At 53.0% G+C, this 19,814-nt stretch overlaps 1 protein-coding gene across 3 annotated transcripts in view; it reads left to right on the top strand.

Moving 5' to 3' along the window:
• SAMD13 (sterile alpha motif domain containing 13) overlaps positions 1–19,814 on the top strand; it is a 549,350-nt gene that overhangs the window by 223,041 nt on the left and 306,495 nt on the right. For all 3 annotated transcript variants that reach the window (XM_069641605.1, XM_069641603.1, XM_069641604.1), the window contains one exon: positions 12,479–12,560. In XM_069641605.1, coding sequence (XP_069497706.1) covers positions 12,479–12,560 — 82 coding nt within the window. The remainder of the gene's footprint in view (positions 1–12,478; positions 12,561–19,814) is intronic.

The following is a 19,814-nucleotide window of genomic DNA, read 5'->3' as shown; positions in this document are numbered from 1 at the left end:
GGTGAATTCACCCGATTTTGTTTTTGGTGGGTGAGACGCCCATTGGAATGAATGGGCGTGCAGGAGGCTTGGCGGGTGACTCAGCCTTTTACAAGGCGGGCGACACCCGCCAAAAGCGTTTGAGTTGAGAGCTATGGTGGGCTGATGTGTTTAGCAGATTGATTTCTCCTCTGTTCCAGAGGGAAGAAGGTGGGGTCCAGCCTAGGAAGTGCCTTGGCAGACTTCATCTTCAAACTAGGCTCTCTTATTGCATTGTTGTTTAGGGCAATTTCATTGCCAATGAGCTTCTCTCTTTCCTTATTCAAAGTGCTTATATATTCTACTTCTCGAATTAACTCGTTAAGTGGTTCATGTACAATGGGAGGCCCTAAAGACATTCTCTGCGCGGAGATTAATCTTTCCTTGTTATACGCTTGTCTCATCTTAGCCATTTTTGTATATTTTTTAATGATTGCATTTCTGGTTTGGATTGACTGCTTGCCTGGCGTAGAAATTAATTGAATACATTTCCGAGAGCCTTTTTGAATAGATTTTACTGCCGCCTTTTGATTTTTAGTTTTTGTTATCAGTACTGTCGGCGGAGGTAGAGATTTTGCTTTATTAAAGATATTAACAGGCATGCAGGGAGGCTTATCACTATGGGAAACCACCTCCACAGTAGGATCTTGTGTTGAAATAATTGTGGCCATAGTGGTGGGCCTTAGAGTAGAGTGTTTAGGCACCGTTGGCAGATTTCGCTTTTCTATTATATCTGGCTTTTGCATAGGAGGGGGGTGTTCCTAGGGATCCACCTTCCGGAGCATTTAAGGCTGCACTAAATATGATATAAGTGTTGGGGTCAAGCGTCTTTCATTTGCATCACGCTCCATTTCCTTTTTACGCCACTTAGAAAAGGAACCTTGGAGTCATTTTCATGTGTTTGACAAATGTTTAGCAGAGTCATCAACACTTCATTATTTTTTGCTAAGGGGAGCAGCTGGTCTAGGAAAAGAAACACTGCGTGGTGTCGCATTCACAAAGGAAATGGAAAGGGGCGAGGATGAAGAAGATGAAGTTGAAAACATGATGGGAGATTGAGAGAGGCAAAGGCACATGAGGAGAATTCACATTATTAGAGATGGGTGCATCTGGTTGCTCAATAGGTCTAACCTCAGCGGTCATTGGATCATTAATCTTTTTGGTTTCTCCAGCAACGTTTGGCCGCTGTAATGATTGATCGCATGATTTAGTGTCAACATAGGTTAATACCATGTCTACTTTGGTGTACTGATGCACTGGAAAGACGCTGCATTAATGGCATTGTACAAGTAAATGGGTGACTTAATTGAGTGGTTGCAGTACAAGATACAGGTTCGCCCTGCTTAACCAATGAAGGTACGTGGAGCTCTAGTATCTTCGAAATTAAAATAGCATTTGTCAACTGTGATTTGAAAACACATGCCGTTTCTACCATTACTGCATCGGTAATGTCGATTTAATAAATCATGTGGGATTTCAGCTGGTTGGCTTTCCCCTGGGCACACTACTCTACTTTCGCTCAAGATGGGTAAAGCGAAAGTTCTTCGCGACGTGGCTATACAGAAGTCACGTATGTCAGACGTGAGTGTCTGCGGTCACCTTCGGGATCGGGCTGTGAGAGTGTTTGTATTCGATTTGGAGATGGTTGTCTTTGAATGAGGTGAGCTGAGAGATTTCCCTTTAGAGTCGGCCAATTCAGCTATTGGCATGGCTGTCTTTAACATATACCGGTAGCTCATAATCAGTGTTTATATACAGTTAATGGTGCTTCCTCGCTTACAGCGGCGAGTCGTACTAAGACGGATACAGATAACAAGTATACAATAAGACAAAAGCAATAAGTAGAAGCTCACGCTATCTCAGCCGCCACCAGCCAAACTGCAAAACTGCACTCGACAATGTACTTTTTGGAATGCACGCGACCAGCTGATTTTGTAGGCGGTAGGAGGGGAGGGAGCATGGCAAGCAGTTCCACGTGATTTTCAGCAAAAGTCAATGTTCAAATAAAATAATCCACACCATAAATAGTGTAACACTGAAGCGCTATAAACGCAGCCGTCAAGAGGTCCTTCGCAATAAACTGCACTCCCTGATGCACGCGTTCGAATGCACGCAGTCTCATGCGTGACCTGCAGAGTTTGGTGTCCATTCTACATAGCTACCCATTTTTCCTGACATGTTTTCTTTCAAATGCACAATTTCACCTCATTATTTTAAAAAACATGTGTAAGAAGAAGCGCCATAACCTTACTGGATTAGTTCAGGTGCGCTTGCTCAGTTCAATTCAGGAAAACATTTGCACCCCTCAATTTTACAAATTCATCCGCTTCAACTGCTCTAACTGTAGGACTTTTTCCATAGTTTGTCCCCGGCCCCCTCCTCTCTTCGCCCCCATCTCCTACTATGCCGGCTACTCCCCTGAGAGCAATCCTTTATTTTCAATGTGGAACTCCCTCCCTCCTGATCTTTCCATAAAAACCTGCCTATTACCATTCAGAAAGAACCTCAAACCAGTAACTATGCAACACTTTCAAAAGTAGAATCCATCTCTTTGCAGATGCCTCGTTAGTTAATGTCGCACTTCTCTGATATGCCACCTACTCCTCTGATATGCCTACTATTCCTCCCACCATTCCCCCCTCCCCATCTAATCCCTCAATTTCCCAGGCATAAGACCTTTAATGGCAATAATGTGTTAATTTATCGCAAGCAGTGAAGTCAGGGATTTTAATTAGTTTGGGACTACACTGCCACTAATCTTCCTTTTAAGGTATTTTCACAGAAATGTGTGTACCATTTTATTCCCTACCACCAGAAGACGCTTCGAGACAACATGATTCCTCTGCATGCAATGATTTTTTGGCTACTGGTGGAGCCATTCTCGCATAATTTAAATGGTTAAAACTGCACAGCCTGCCCTCAAAGGTGGGGGCTTGTATCAGATGTGGGCGAGAGGCTGCAGGATTTCTCCACGTAGCCTGGGAGTGCGAGGAACTCAGGCATTTCTGGGTGCATGTGTTTGAGGTGATTGGAGAAATCGCGGGACAGCAGCTTACACCGGACCCTATAATGGCCCTGCTGGGGTACACCAAGCAGGTATCAAAAGGGACTCTGAAGCTGATAAGCCTCCTACTAATCCTGGCAAAACGCAGAGTGGCCATGGGGTGGGGTAGAAAACGGGGCCCGACAATTGCCCAATGGTCTGAGGACATTCTGCATTGCAATGATAGGAGACCAGATGGGGCGCATTGCAAAGGAAAGGCTGGTGAGACAGACAGATGTGAGACGCATATACGCTATACCTCCTCAAGCAACAAAGTGAGGGGGGCTCTGAACCCCGCTCCCCGCAGGAGTCCCTGCATTTACTCTTCCCACAGAGGGGCACCCATCTGCAGTTTAAAACCCCGTCCAAGGTTTAGTGCAGATGAGGAGATGAGGCCCTGGAGATAAAAGGACACAGTGAGTTGGGCAGCTGTTGGATCTAAACTCCAGCTCCTTGGAAATGTAATTTGTGGACCCTTAGACTTGTCACCCATGCTACAGTTGGCCCTATACCAATGCTTGTTACATTATATTTGTATTGTACCCAGAGATCGCCTTGCCATGGCACAATCGGGCACCTGTGTATATGTACCTGGAGGGTGAATGGGGGGGGGGGGCTTGTTGATTGTTGGTAACTGTTGTTAAGTAAAAAAATAAAGACATTAAAAAAAAACTGCACAGCCTGGTCTAATGACAAACAACAGCTGAACCAATCAGCTCTAAACTTGCATTAGAAGGCTTCCACTGCCTGGTTGTGAAATGTCACCAGTACTTCTTTGTTAAAGATTTAAAGAACCGAAAACAATTCGTCTGACAAAGAAACGGACTATAAAATAGTGTGGAACAGTCACAGTATGTATAAAGGCAATCTGGGGCCGCAGCTATCTCCTTATCTGCCAGTTGGCCCCAATTCAAGGCCATGCTTTTTTCCCAGCAGCATGGGTGCACTGTCTTTTGGCGGTTACCTTTACATCGCCGTTTGAATATGTTGGTGAAAGTCCACATTTGCATGCATCTCTTACCAATGAAATGGTGCACGACACGGCCCTTCCTTCATTTGCTGCCTCTTGGCGGATGGCCTACATGTTGGCTTTTTCTTGAGCGTGACCCCCCCTGTGTCTTGAGGTAGACGTGCCAGCATCTAGAGGATGCTGGGTGTTTCAGCTCTCGGTGACATCCTATTAATGATGTGTGTTCCGGAGGCCATGTGGAGCTCTAATGATGTGTTCTAGGGGTCACCGAACCAGGTCATGAAATAAACATCTAGTCTCGGCGCGTCCGGTTCATAACATAAACTCGGAGTCCACTTTAAAAAAAAAATCTTAACACTGCGTAACACACGAGCGTGTCCTTAAATAATGTGGCAAACATTGTTCACTATACACAGAGGAACTCGTCTATTTTGTTTACTGCGCGATAATATATTGTTTTAGGTCGTGTTTACAGTACATTTATTCTCCTCTCATGTGCCATTCCAGTCACACAAATTGTGAAATAAACGTGATGTAAATGTATTTTTTTTCTCCATTTTTGAACCGCGGAAAAAAGTGTTGTATTTCCACTAAATGGATTTATTGCCGTCAGATGTGTGTCTGCTTTTGGAGACTAACCGCATGTCGTCAGCGCTGTCTGATAATACACACTTTTAATGGTTATTGTGCCGAAAGAGAGAGCGAGAGTCGCAGAACGCAGCGCCGTTGAGCATGGCTTGGTGTCACGGTAACGGAGACACAGTCGTTGGCTGAGGAGAGGCGGCAGAAGCGCGTACTGCCCCTTTAAATAGTCGGCCATGAAACAGAAGGCTGTTGGTGCAGCGTGTATGTGGTTCCTCTCGTCATGCTGGCCGCCTGCCAGCCCGATCCCATTTCACTGTGTCAAATCGTGCCTCCTTACTCCTTTCCTCTGCCAGCCCACTTAATGAAAGAAAACATTTGGGCTTTTTTTTTATTGTGCTGCCCCTGAATAGCTTATATCACTGCACTGGGTTAGTTCCTTGGTTCTGTATAGGTAGGTGTCTTTTTTACCTCTGCCATATCAATTTGGAGTTATGTTACTGAGCAGGCTAGCAGCGTGTGTGATTTTTTTCGAAATGAAATCCGATGTTTATAAAATTGTGTAGTGTGTGTGGTTCACACATTTTAAAATGTTATCCATTGAGTACACGTCTAATGGCAACTGTTATAAGATACAAGTTGTTTGGATGTGTGTTTGTGGGTATGTTACAACTAAAATGCCCACACATACTAATACTCCCCAACTTATGATATGGCTTATAACATACTGAGCATTAGTGACAGTGTCGGTTCGGGCGAACCAGTTGCACTTGCTGTTTTACGTGTAAAAAAGTAAACACAGGGGTTTTACCGTACACATAATTCGTTATGTGGCTACCGGCTGACACTGCACTCAGTGCTCTTTGTATCCTGGCAACATTTCCTTATGAGCATTGTGGATTCCTGGCGTGCCAAGAATACAAGTGGTTCGGTGGCACTGTGTCGTTTAATAATTAACACTTTTTGCCGAATTAACCTTGTATTCCCCGATGAATACTTGATCACTCTTTTTCCTAACTTAGTTCACATTGCAGTCGCCCTCGAGGGCATATCTCTAGCAGAACAAGTCTGCAATGGGAGTAGGAACCATTTTGTAAAGTAGAACATATTTTATTACACAATCTGAACAGAAAAATGAGGAAAATGCAGATTTGAAATGGCGCGTTGCCAAACAACTTTAACAGTTGGGGTGCGCAGACCGAGTATTACCAATCATGTCATTTATAGCAGTTTTTGCAAACAGTAGACTTTATTATGTTACACATTATTGTGTGAAACAATTGGTCCAACTGCAAAACAGATTAGTGGAGCACAATTGAACAGTTTTTTTGACCTCCTGCTCAATCTGAATGTTTGCTTTCTCTAGAATACGCAGTTATTTTTGGGCAGAACAATCATATGTGGCAGGTTTTTTTTTCACAGCAGAGAAGTTCCAAAAAGCAGAAGAAGATGAGGTCTTTGGTGGTAACCGAGAGGAACGATTGTGATTTACGTGCATGCCATATGATATCGTTACTGTGTAATATTCATGGCTCATTTTGTATTTCCAATGACTCATCGATCGCCATCAGACCCGTGAGGGAAATAAAGCACTGTACTAGTTTCGGTCTATAACAGGACATGTTAGAAATAACCTGCCCTCTTGGTGTGTCGTTATCTCCTCTGTTTGTGTATGTCTAGCAGTGGGATTTCTGCAAGATGTATAATCCGTGTGTGTCTCAGATGCAATTGCTTGCAGTTGCTGTCAATTTAATGGAAAAACTCTCACATTTGCAATTGGAGTCCAGATTTCCAAACATAAGTGTTTGTTCTCCAGCATGGGGTCTGGCATGGATTCACATGCTCATGAATATTCCCCGTCGTCAGGCTGGGAATCCTCGGTAAAGAAAAAATCAGTATCAGTTTCGTTTCTGATCTGTCTTTCGTAGTAGTAACCAATCATTGATCTCTGCGTCATACTGACCACAGCCAACGACTGCCCTCTACCCAAGCCCCGCCTCTGGCAGCCATCTTCAGATTTTTACCGCATGTTCAAGTGTTGGGTTCCTCGTGCTATTGCTCTCGAGCGTTAGTGCTATATTTTCACGTTTTTTCTCAAAAAATGTCTCTTTTTTTCTGTCAAAAGAGCCTCAAGCTCCACCGTTTCTTCATCCGATCAACGGGGACCTGTGTCGGATTCGTCCACGCCCCTCAAGGGTGAAGATTTCGTCGAGCCACGCTTTTGGAGGACTCCAGAAGTTTCTCAGGCCCATCTCGGACATGGCCCAGGAGAAGGGAAGCTCGACGCCCGGAAAGCTGTTCAGGGTCTGCCCTGGATGCCAGCTTCAGAATATCTTTAAGGAGGACGAACACTCCCTTTGTCTTTACTGCCTACATGAGGACAAGACGCACGTGGAGAGGGACTGTGCGTTTTGCGGCAATATGTCGGAGCGGACCATGAAGGACCGCCATCAACGTCTCGCCAACTGGCTGGAAGGGAAGAGCCCGTCAGACGAGAAGAAGAAGAAGTCCGAGCGGTCTTCTAAGACCTTTGAGGGCGCCCCGGCGACGGGGATCCAACAGAAGGCTAAGCACCGCGAGTCCGCTGGCACCGGGAGCGCCGAACGGTCGGGCGCTACGGGCGCCAGGCAGGGCGCATCCTCCCCGGCGCCATCAACCACGAGCCAACGCTCTGGCTCGGGTAAGAGGGAGGCCGAGCACCCGGCGAAGCTCCTGGAGAGACCCCGGTCGACCTCGAAGGCCCCATCGGAGGGGGAGCGAGGCAGTGACCCTTCCCCCAAGGAGAAGGCGGTGAGCGCACCTAAGGTGGTGAAAGCCTTAATCCATCCGGACAAGGTCTCTATCGAGACAGTCGCGGCGGCCCTGGCTCAGCCTGTGGAGGCTACACCAGTGGTGGCGACCTCGGGGCTCAGAGTGTCCCTGCCACCGAGGAGGGAGTCCTCTTTTATGCCCATCGACAGGACCCCCGTGAAACCTCCGGCGGAGAAGAAAAAGGGGGGGCAGGGGGTCGTCGTGGATTCGGCCTCAACCTCTGAGGAAGAGCTGATCGAAGTCTTAAGCCACGGGAGGGACCCCGACGTAGGAGACGACGATAACGTCGAGGGTGCCGACGGGGCTCCTGACCCCCCATCGCGGAACCCCCTCAACCAGTGCCGCAAGACAACTCGGTGGCCATTTTGTTGGCTATACAGTCCTTATGCTCGGAGATAAGGACGAGACTGCCGTTACCACCAGCGGAGGAACCGCTCCCGACGGGGGACTCGGAGCCAGGCCCTTCTGGGAGCCCTCCCCCTAAGAGAAGAAGGATTCATCCTCCACCTGCTTTTCAGCCATCGCGCCCTGTTCAGCCCTCCTCCCCGTCCACGACACGTGGGGATGATATGGGGACTGACACGGCCACGACGGGTACAGACAACGAGGTTTACGACAAGGATCTGCCGTCGTCACCTCCCACCCGGGCTTTTCCGCCCGACGAGATTGGATCGTTTCACTCCATGATCGCCAGGGCATCCGAGCTTTTCCAGCTCTGCCCGGAAGAGAAGAAGAAGGAAGGTTTCCTTTATCAACGGCGTTAGGCCAAGAGGAAGACGGTCCTCTCTGTACCTCTACTGGACGATATTTGGGATGAGGGCCTCGCCCTCCTCAAGAACCCATCCACGACGCCGGCTAGAAGGGATCGGTACGAGAAGAAGTACCGGGTCCCGGACGCGGCCCCCTTGTGCCTTCGGGCACAGCCGACCCCGGACTCGGTCGTCTCCGCGGCGGCCAGGAAGAAAGCGGGGGGGGCGCAGCCCCTACATCAACCTCCCCGCCGGACGGCGAGGGAAAGAAATTAGATACGATGGGACGCAGAGTCATCTCGTCTGCAGCGACGACGATTAAGGCGGCCAACGCCTTGGCTATCGTAGCACGCTACGACAGGGAGTTGTGGTACAAACTAGCCCCCCTGCTGGACTTCCTACCGGACGACAAGAGGGTGAAAGCCCTAGAGATCTTGCTGGAAGGAGAGGTGGCGTCGGACCACGCCATTACGATTGCGACGGACATCGCTGACACTGGATTTCACCAGTTGGGCAACGGCGTGTGCCTTAGGTGGCGTGGATGGCTCAAGGCTACTGACTTCCGTCAGGACGTGCAGACCAGAGTCTTGGACATGCCGTTCGATGGAAACAACATGTTTGGGAAAACAGTGGACAATTCCCTTCAAGCCATCAAGGCGGACACGGAGACGGCCCGGGCCCTTGGGGTTCTCCAGCAACGGCGGCCGCCCTTTCGGAGCGGCGGAGGCAAACAGGGTGCCTCCAAAGGTTCCAGCGGCGGATTTTCCACCTACCGTCAAGCGGCCCGTTCGTCGTCACAGGAAGCTTACAGGGGACGAGGCAAGTCAGGCGGACCCCGCCGTCGTCGCCAAGGAGGACAAGGCGGCAAAGCCTCGTCGAAGCAGGACTGAACCGGCCATGGGGTCGGGCCCCCACCGAAGCACCCCGGTGGGAGGCCGGCTGGCGAGCTTCGTCAGCGTGTGGGAGTCCATCTCCACCGACCGTTGGGTGCTGGACGCCCTAGCTCAGGGTCACGCGCTCGAGTTTCTAAAGAGGTGCCCGCGCGTCCCCCCCTGTGGCCAGGAAAGAACATCACGTCCCTCAACTTCTCTTGGAGGTAAAGGCGATGCTCAAGAAGGGCACCATCAAGCTCGTCCCAAAGAGGCTTCGGGGCTCCGGAGTTTACTCAAGATACTTCCTCGTGAAGAAGAAGACGGGAGGATGGCGTCCCATCCTGGACCTACGACGACTGAACAAATTCATCAAGGCACAGAAGTTCCGGATGGTCACCCTCCAACACGTCCTGGGTCAGCTGGAGGAGGGCGATTTCCTGTCGTCGTTGGATTTGGAGGATGCCTACTTCCATATTCCCATCCTAAAGGGACACCGAAAGTTTCTCAGGTTCGTGGTCCAAAGGCGTCACTACCAGTTCAGAGCCCTTCCCTTCGGATTGAGGTCGGCACCCAGGGTGTTCACCAAGTGCCTCGCACCGGTGGCGGCGCAGCTGCGCCGAGAGGGGATCCACGTCTACCCCTACCTGGACGACTGGCTCATCCGCGGCCAGAGTGAGGTCCATCAAGTCCCTCCTCGGAATGATGTCTTCTTGCATTTACCTCATCCGCCTGTGCAGGCTCCGGATGCGTCCGTTGCAGGAGTTCCTGGACGCGCGCTGGATCCAGACGACGGGCAGCTTTGAGGAGAGGATCACACTCGACGAGAGTTTCCGACGAGCGATCCGGTGGTGGGGCACCCGCGCGCATCTGACGGCGGGCATGGACTTCCAGACCCCCGGCCACCAGGAGACAGTGACCACGGATGCCTCCCTGGAAGGGTGGGGAGCGCACACCGAAAATCTGCACGCGAGAGGCCTTTGGCTTCCGACGGAGAAGTCCCTCCATATCAACGTCCTGGAGCTCCGTGCAGTGTTTTGGGCCCTCAGGTCCTTTCTTCCGTCCCTCAAGGGCAAGGTGGTGAGGATCTTCACCGACAACACCACCACCATGTTCTGCATCAGGAAACAGGGCGGAACCAGGTCCCCAGCCCTGTCCAAGGAGGCGCAGGATCTGTGGCATTGGGCCGTCGCCCAAGGGATGTTTCTGGTGCCGTTTCATCTGGCAGGGATAAAAAACACCATCGCCGACTCGCTCAGCAGAGAGCTATGCTCGTGCCACGAGTGGGAACTACGACAGGATCTAGTGGACCGCCTCTTCCGACGGTGGGGCACACCCCAGATCGATCTGTTCGCGACGGCGACGAACTCCAAGTGCCGGAGGTTCGCCAGCAGGTTTCCCCAGCCGAGGAGCATGGGCGATGCTTTCTCGTTCCCCTGGGAGGGCCTGTTTCTATACGCGTTCCCTCCATTGCCATTGCTGATCCGGCTCATCAACCAGCTCAAGAGGTCACGGTGCAGGATGATCCTCGTTGCACCTGTGTGGCCGAGGCAGATATGGTTCCCGGACCTTCTGGACTTGTCAGCGTCCGGTCAATCAAGCTGCCAGTGGACGCGGATCTTCTCTCCAGGGAAGGAGGCGCCATCCTCCATCACGACCCGAAATCGCTGAGCTTGCAGGCCTGGCTCCTGCAGCGTTAGAGTTTGGAGGATACGACATACCGGCCGTCTGCAGAGAGGTTCTTGCAAAGGCCCGGGCGTCCTCAACTCTTAAATGCTACGGACACAAATGGAAGAGGTTCTCTGTCTGGTGCCACGCACAGAAGATTAACCCTCTACGGATTACGGCTCCCCAAGAACTGCCGTACCTACTGACGCTGGCCAAGGCTGGACTGGGGCACGCGTCCATCAAGATTCATCTTGCTGCGATCTCCCGATACACCAGAACCACGGGGCCGACGTCTTTGTGGTCTCATCATCTGGTGAAAGAGTTCATGAAGGGACTGTTCAGATCGTTCCCGCCGGGGAAGGCTCCGGCCCCGGCGTGGGAGCTCAACGTGGTGCTGACCAAGCTCATGGGACCTCCGTTCGAGCCTCTGCACTCGGCTCCGTTGAAGTTCTTGTCGTGGAAAACAGCGTTTCTTGTGGCCATCACCTCCGCACGACGGGTGGGAGAGATCCAGGCCCTTTCCTGCAAGGCCCCGTACTTGACTTTTCACGACACGGGGGTAGTGCTCAGGACGCACCCCTCCTTCATGCCCAAGGTGCCGTCGGAATTCCACCTCAACGAACCCTTGGTGTTGCCTGTTTTCTTCCCGCCGCCTTCGTCGCCGGCTGAGAGGACTTTGCACTCGCTGGATGTGGCTAGAGCGCTGAAGTTCTACGTGGACCGCACGAAGTGTTTTCGGAAGACGTCACAACTCTTTGTGAACTTTGGACCTGTCAATCAGGGGAAGGCTCTCTCGAAGGCTTCCATTTCCAGATGGCTCTCCGGCTGTATCATGTACTGTCATCGGTTGGCAAACCGACCGCTGCCTGGCCGTCCGAGAGCCCATTCCACCAGAGCGATCGCAGCTACCACGGCGTTCCTATCTGGTGTGCCCTTGCTGGACATCTGCAGGGCTGCTACGTGGAGGTCGACGCACACCTTCACGAGATTCTACTGCGTCGATCGGGATTCCAGGGAGGAGTCCAGGGTCGGCCAAGCAGTGCTGCGCAACCTGTTCGCCTAAGGTGAGCCTGGTGAGGAGGTAAGAATTGCTTAATGTTGAGTTTGATGTAATGCTTAATGTTGAGCCTTTGCCACCTCCTGTGGTTGTGCATGTGTGTACTGCTATGTATTCTTTATTCATGAGCATGTGAATCCATGCCAGACCCCATGCTGGAGAAGGAACAAGTTACTTACCTGTAACTGTTGTTCTCCAGCATGGGTCTGGCATGGATTCACATGCGAACCCTCCCGCCTTCCCCTCTGCGGCTCTTCACTTGGTCATACTGCCACTTCACGTGGTACCAAATCTGAAGATGGCTGCCAGAGGCGGGGCTTGGGTAGAGGGCAGTCGTTGGCTGTGGTCAGTATGACGCAAAGATCAGTGATTGGTTACTACTACGAAAGACAGATCGGAAACGAAACTGATACTGATTTTTTCTTTACCGAGGATTCCCAGCCTGACGACGGGGAATATTCATGAGCATGTGAATCCATGCCAGACCCATGCTGGAGAACAACAGTTACAGGTAAGTAACTTGTTCCTTGTGCTATACTTTTTTTGTTGTATGTGTGTGCCTTTTTGGTGATTACTTTAAAGATTATCACTTTTAATGGTGTGGACTTTATGGTTTTCCTTTTAGTTATACCATAATGTTAATTGCGGTATGTGCCAATGCTTGTTTATTTTTCTGTGGCTGATGCAATATTTCCCCCACTTTTTTGACAGTTACAGAACTGAAAGAAAACCCTCTCTCTATGCTCTCACTTGAGATGGAAAACAAGGAAAATGGACCTCTGGTCGTCAAACAGTAAGTTCCTCCAGGATGTTTGTACTGAATAAGTGCACCGGAAGTAAACCTATTGTTGTTATGTTCATGTGCTATTTGGTTTCAAACACGCTATGCTGTCCTTTGCATGGTCTCTTGGTGCTTTGAGATCTGAACCAAGAGGCGGCTGTGCTTGACGTTTGGTTACTGTGGAGAGAGGGAAAATTCAAGATAGCTTTGAAGTTGTGTGGGTGCATTCAAGTTGGAGCATGCCTACATCCCCACAGAACCCGCGATCTGGGTGTGGCTGTGTGGACCGCATTTGAGGTATCTGTATCCAGAGGGAAGCCTCGTGCCCATATTGCGCTGGTGAATTGGATGAGAATGTTAATGTCCCATGCAGCAGTTTTCGTTGACCATTCACAAAAGGTTTCTCTTGGCTTCAGTCTCTGGCATGTGGGACCGAGTGGAACAAACAGTAGATCCCAGCACCAGAATAAAGTGGCCCAAATGCACAAACTGCAGTTTGAATCTTTTCCGGATCAACTATTTGAGTATTATGTGAAGGTGCATTTTTTAGGGAACCTTAGTGGCCATTTCCTTGTAAAGTACCTTAAGTCAGTGACATGGGTCAAGGTGACCTTGGGAACTCTTCCACTCCAGTCCATCTGGCCTGGCCTTCGAGCATTGCCATATGGGTCATCAAGCCAGGCTTCTGTTTAATTCAGAGGCTCCTTTTTTGCTGGTTATTGGTGTCCAGCGGTCACACTAGGTACCATTTGTTAGCAGTGATAGAAGTGTACCAAAACAGTAGTGGACCTGTAACTGCAGTGGGAGACAGAGTACGAAGAAAAGGAGCAATGTTTCAAGGGTTGCAGTCATAATGGTTGACAGCCCATTGAGGTGTAATAGATATCAGTTTAACTGTAACTGATATCCGTAGTAAAGTGGAGAAGTGTGCTTTAACTTTATAAAGGTGGTATTACCCAAATTGACCTTTTACAATTGACCTTTTGCACAATTGACCTAATTATAGTGGTCCTAATTATCCTTCTGCACAATTGACCTTTATATTATTTTAGTTATTTTATATATGTATTGGATTGGTTTTGGATTGGGTGGAGGGTTGCGGGGGGGTTTCCCCCGCATATATGTCCTACCTTCTAAATTAGATCAATTCTCCCGAGGTCAATTCTCCCGAGGTCAATTGTGCAAAGGTCAATTAGTATACAACCATAAAGAACAGTTAGTTCAATGGTGAAAATGGCTGCAAAAAGTAGTGGAGCTGTTAACAGTTAAAAAAAAAGTTGTGGAACACCGCTGCAAACCGTTCACGCTCACTTCGACCATTGGTTGTTAGTTTTGTTTTAACAGTAGAAATTCTCTTGTTTTTTTGTGCAGGAGCAAATCCGTGTGATGCCCCAAATCCCTAATGCTTCTATTGTATCGAGTAGAAACCATGTTAAATTTTGAGCTGGCACTGCTATCAGATTCAACCTGCATGTTACATCTGCTCAACTGGGAGGTGTTTTGATATCCTTGAGTGGTTGCAGACTGGTCAACCAGCAGCCCATTATGGGGTGGCACGTGCACCTCTTAAGCTTTATTTATTTCGGGGGGGCGCTGTTGAGCAGCCAACAAAATGGCTGCCTAGCTTTCCAGCTCCGTGTGCCGCTGCTCTATATCTGCCTTCATCTGCGGTCTAACATCTTGCCCCATCCTCTAAATCTGCTCCTGCCTTGCAGGCACTTCGCCCCACCTGCCCGTGAAATTCTGGCCCGAATCGGACCTCCTGGCCCTGAGTTCGGCCGGTGACGTGGCCCCGCGTTGGACTGACTGGGCCGCCGCTCGGCCGCTGTGCGGGGGACGGGTTGCGCAGCTGGGGCCCACCGCTGCCAGCGGCCCTACTGCTCGCTTATTCTCGCCGCCTGCCTCCCTGGCGCGATCGCTGGCCTCCCGGAGCCTGGGGGCTGTAGCTGATCGGGAGCGCGGAGGCCGTCATCACGACCTGCGCTGATACGCGTGGGCGAATCCTGCCTCAGACGTCGCGGCCTTGCCGCTGGGATACCCCGCGGCCGTCCACCGCTCTGCGCCCGTGCGGCGCCGCTGCCTGACTCCTTCCCGCGGCCCCCGTGTCTCCGCGGGACCCATCGCGGAGATCGCCCCCGCCGTACCTACGGCTGGGGGGCCCCTCAACGCGGCGCTGAAACTGTGCCATTGACGGCGTGGGATCCCCCCGTGGAATTCGCGCGGGCTCGCTGGAGACTCCGCCATCCGGATCTTGCACAAGCGTGGGGTGACGAGCTTTGGGGGATACTGGGGGATACTCCGCTCTGGCTGATACCCCCCGCTCCCTCATCACTGCACTCCACGACATTGGGATCCCGCGGCGATTACCCATTCTGCCTCATCTGATCCATTGAGGCGCGCTTCATGGTCGTCTCCCCAGACACTGCCTCCCCTACACCCTGCCTCAGGAGCCTGGATAATACGCTTCTCCAGCATGGGGTCTGGCATGGATTCACATGAATATTCCCCGTCGTCAGGCTGGGAATCCTCGGTAAAGAAAAAACGAGTATCAGTTTCGTTTCTGATCTGTCTTTCGTAGTAATAACCAATCACTGGTCTCTGCGTCATACTGACCACAGCCAATGACTGCCCTCTACCTAAGCACCGCCTCTGGCAGCCATCTTCAGATTTTTACCGCACGTTCATGTGTTGGGATCCTCGTGCTATTGCTCTCGAGCGTTAGTGCTATTTTTTCACGTTTTTTCTCAAAAACTTCGTTTTTTCGGTCAAAAGAGCCTCAAGCTCCACCGACTCTCCATCCGATCAACGGGGACCCGTGTCGGATTCGTCTGCGCCCCTCAAGGGTGAAGATTTCGTCGAGCTACGCTTTTGGAGGACTCCAGAAGCTTCTCAGGCCCGGACATGGCCCAGGAGAAGGGAAGCTCGACGCCCGGAAAGCTGTTCAGGATCTTCCCTGGATGCCAGCTGCAGAACGTCTTTAAGGAGGACGAACACTCCTTTTGTCTCTACTGCTTACATGAGGACAAGACGCATGTGGAGAAGGACTGTACGTTTTGCGGCAATATGTCGGAGCGGACCATGAAGGACCGCCATCAACGTCTCGCCAACTGGCTGGAAGGGAAGAGCCCGTCAGGCGAGAAGAAGAGGAAGAAATCCAAGCGGTCTTCTAAGACCTTTGAGGACGCCCCGGCGACGGGGGTCCAACACAAGGCCAAGCACCGCGAGTCCGCTGGCACCGGGAGCGCCGAACTGTCGGGCTCTACGGGCGCCAGGCAGGGCGCACCCTCCCCGGCACCATCAGCCACGAGCCAACGCTCTGGGTCGGGTAAGAGGAAGGGCGAGCACCCGGCGAAGCTCCTGGAGAGGCCCCGGTCGAGCTCGAAGGCCCCATCGGAGGGGGAGCGAGGCAGTGTCCCCCCCTCAAGGATAAGGCGGTGAGCGCACCTAAGGTGGTGAAGGCCTTAATCCATCCGGCCAAGTCCTCTATCGATTCTGTCGCGGCGGCCCTGGCTCAGCCTGTGGAGGCTACACCAGTGGTGGCGACCTCGGGGCTCAGAGTCTCCCTGCCACCTCGGAGGGAGTCCTCTTTTGTGCCCATCGATAGGACCCCCGTGAAATCCCCGGCGGGGAAGAAAAAGGGGGGCAGGGCGTCGTCGTAGATTCGGCCTCAACCTCGGAGGAAGAGCTGATCGAGGTCTTAAGCCACGGCCTTGGCGTGGAAGAAGACCGGCCCGTCAGGATGGATCCCGACGCAGGTGACGACGACATCGTCGAGGGTGCCGACGGGGCCCCTGATCGCCCGTCGGATTCCCCTCTGCCAGCGCCGCAAGACAACTCGGCGGCCATTTTGTTGGCTATACAGTCCTTATGCTCAGAGATAAGGACGAGACTACCGTTGCCGACGGAGGAACCTATCCCGTCGGGGGATCCTGAACCGGGACCTTCTGGTGTTCCCCCACCCAAGAAAAGAAGGATTCACCCTCCACCTCCTTTTCAGCCGTCGCGCCCCGTCCAGCCCTCCTCCCCGTCCACCCGAGGGGATGATACGGGGACTGACACGGCAGCGACGGGTACGGACGACGAGGTATACGACGAGGATCTACCGTCGTCACCTCCCACCAGGGCTTCTCCGCCCGACGAGATTGGATCGTTCCACTCCATGATCGCCAGGGCATCCGAGCTTTTCCAACTCTGCCCTGAGGAGAAGAAAAAGGAAGGATTCCTTTATCAACGGCGCGAGGCCAAGAGGAAGACGGTCCTCGCGGTGCCTCTACTGGACGACATTTGGGATGAGGGCCTCGCCCTCCTCAAGAACCCTTCCACGACGCCAGCTACAAGAGACCGGTACGAGAAGAAGTACCGGGTCCCGGACGCGGCCCCCCCTGTGCCTCCGGGTGCAGCCTACCCCGGACTCCGTCATCTCCGCGGCGGCCAGGAAGAAAGCGGGGGGGGGGGGTGCGGCCTCCACATCGACTTCCCCACCGTACAGCGAGGGAAAGAAATTGGACGCTATGGGACGCAGGGTCATCTCGTCTGCAGCGACGACGATTAAAGCGGCCAACGCCTTGGCTATCGTGGCCCGCTACGACAGGGAGCTATGGTACAAACTGGCTCCCCTGCTGGACTTCCTACCGGACGACAAGAGGTCGGATGCCCTGGAGATCCTACAGGAAGGTGAGGTGGCGTCGGACCACGCCATCACTATTGCGACGGACATCGCCGACACTGGGTTTCGCCAGTTGGGCAACGGCGTGTGCCTTAGGCGGCGTGGATGGCTCAAGGCTACGGACTTCCGTCAAGACGTACAGACCAGAGTCCTGGACATGCCGTTCGATGGGAACAACCTGTTTGGGAAAACAGTGGACGATTCCCTTCAGGCCATTAAAGCGGACACTGAGACGGCCCGGGCCCTTGGGGTTCTGCAGCAACGACGGGCGCCCTTTCGGAGCAGCGGAGGCAAGGGCGCCTCCAAAGGTTCCGGCGGCAGTTTCTCCACCTACCGTCAAGCGGCCCGCTCGTCGTCTCAGGAGGCCTACAGAGGACGAGGCAAGTCTGGCGGACCCCGCCGTCGTCGCCAAGGAGGTCAAGGCGGCAAAGCCTCGTCGAAACAGGATTGAACCGGCCGTGGGGTCGGGCCCCCACCGAAGCACCCCGGTGGGAGGCCGGCTGGCGAGCTTCGTCAGCGTGTGGGAGTCCATCTCCACCGACCGTTGGGTGCTGGACGCCTTAGCCCGGGGCCACGCGCTCGAGTTTCAAAGAAGGTGCCCGCGCGTCCCCCCCGTGGCCAGGAAAGAGCTTCACGTCCCTCAGCTTCTCCTGGAGGTAAATGCGATGCTCAGGAAGGGCGCCATCGAACTCGTCCCAAAGAGGCTTCGGGGCTCCGGAGTTTACTCGAGATACTTCCTCGTGAAGAAGAAGACGAGAGGATGGCGCCCCATCCTAGACCTGCGACGTCTGAACAAGTTCATCAAGGCGCAGAAGTTCCGGATGGTCACCCTCCAGCACGTCCTGGGGCAGCTGGAGGAAGGAGACTTCCTGTCGTCGTTGGATTTGGAGGATGCCTACTTCCATATTCCCATCCTAAAGGGGCACCGAAAATTCCTCAGGTTTGTGGTCCAAGGGCGTCACTACCAGTTCAAAGCCCTCCCCTTCGGACTACGGTCGGCACCCAGGGTATTCACCAAGTGCCTTGCACCGGTGGCGGCGCAGCTGCGCCGCGAGGGGATCCACGTCTACCCCTACCTGGACGACTGGCTCATCCGAGCCAAGACGAGGGAGCTCGCCGTGGAGCACACGGCAAGGACCGTCCAACTTCTCACGGACCTGGGATTGTCCGTGAACTACGCCAAGTCCCACCTGGTACCCGCGCAAAACGCACTGTTTCTGGGAGCGAAGCTCGACACAGTGTCCCTTCTGGCCTCCCCGTCGGAGGAAAGGACCAGGTCCATCCTGGGCAAGGTACAGCAGATGTTGGTTTCCGACGCGGCCAAGGTGAGGTCCATCAAGTCCCTCGGAATGATGTCTTCTTGCATCTACCTCATTCCCATGTGCAGGCTCCGGATGCGCCCGTTGCAGGAGTTCCTGGACGCGCGCTGGATCCAAACGACGGGCGGCTTCGAGGAGAGTATCACACTCGACGAGAGTTTCCGCCGAGCGGTCCGGTGGTGGGGCAACCGCGCACATCTGACGGCGGGCATGGACTTCCAGACCCCAGACCACCAGGAGACAGTGACCACGGATGCCTCCCTGGAAGGGTGGGGAGCGCACACCGAAAATCTGCACGCGAGAGGCCTTTGGCTCCCGACGGAGAAGTCCCTCCATATCAACGTCCTGGAGCTCCGTGTAGTGTTCTGGGCCCTCAGGTCCTTCCTTCCGTCCCTCAAGGGCAAGGTGGTGAGGATCTTCACCGACAACACTACCACCATGTTTTACATCAGGAAACAGGGCGGAACCAGGTCCCCAGCGCTGTCCAAGGAGGCGCAGGACCTGTGGCATTGGGCCGTCGCCCAAAGGATGTTTCTGGTGCCGTTTCATCTGGCAGGGATAAAAAACACCATCGCCGTCTCACTCAGCAGGGAGCTGCGCTCGTGCCACGAGTGGGAACTACGGCAGGATCTAGTGGATCGCCTCTTCCGACGGTGGGGCACACCCCAGATCGACCTGTTCGCGACGGCGACGAACTCCAAGTGCCGGAGGTTCGCCAGCAGGTTTCCCCAGGCGAGGAGCATGGGGGATGCTTTCTCGTTCCCCTGGGAGGGCCTGTTCCTCTACGCGTTCCCTCCTTTGCCACTGCTAATCCGGCTCGTCAACCAGCTCAAGAGGTCACGGTGCAGGATGATCCTCGTCGCACCTGCGTGGCCGAGGCAGATATGGTTCCCGGACCTTCTGGACTTGTCAGCGTCCCCGCCAATCAAGCTGCCGGTGGATGCAGATCTACTCTCCAGGGAAGGAGGCGCCATCCTCCACCACGACCCGAAATCGCTGAACTTGCAGGCCTGGCTCCTGCAGCGCTAGAGTTTGGAGGATACGACATACCGGCCGACTGCAGAGAGGTTCTTGCAAAGGCCAGGGCGTCCTCGACTCTTAAATGCTACGGACACAAATGGAAGAGGTTCTCTGTCTGGTGCCACGCACAGAAGATTAACCCTCTACGGATTACGGCTCCCCAGGTACTGCCGTACCTGCTGACGCTGGCCAAAGCTGGACTGGCACACGCGTCCATCAAGATTCATCTTGCTGCGATCTCCCGATACACCAGAACCACGG

Source organism: Ambystoma mexicanum, chromosome 1q (genome assembly GCF_040938575.1).
Source record: "Ambystoma mexicanum isolate Mex_15411 chromosome 1q, UKY_AmexF1_1, whole genome shotgun sequence".
Classification (NCBI taxonomy): Eukaryota; Metazoa; Chordata; class Amphibia; order Caudata; family Ambystomatidae; genus Ambystoma; species Ambystoma mexicanum.
The sequence above is the reverse complement of the archived record's forward strand: the minus strand, read 5'-3'. Positions and strand labels throughout refer to the sequence as shown.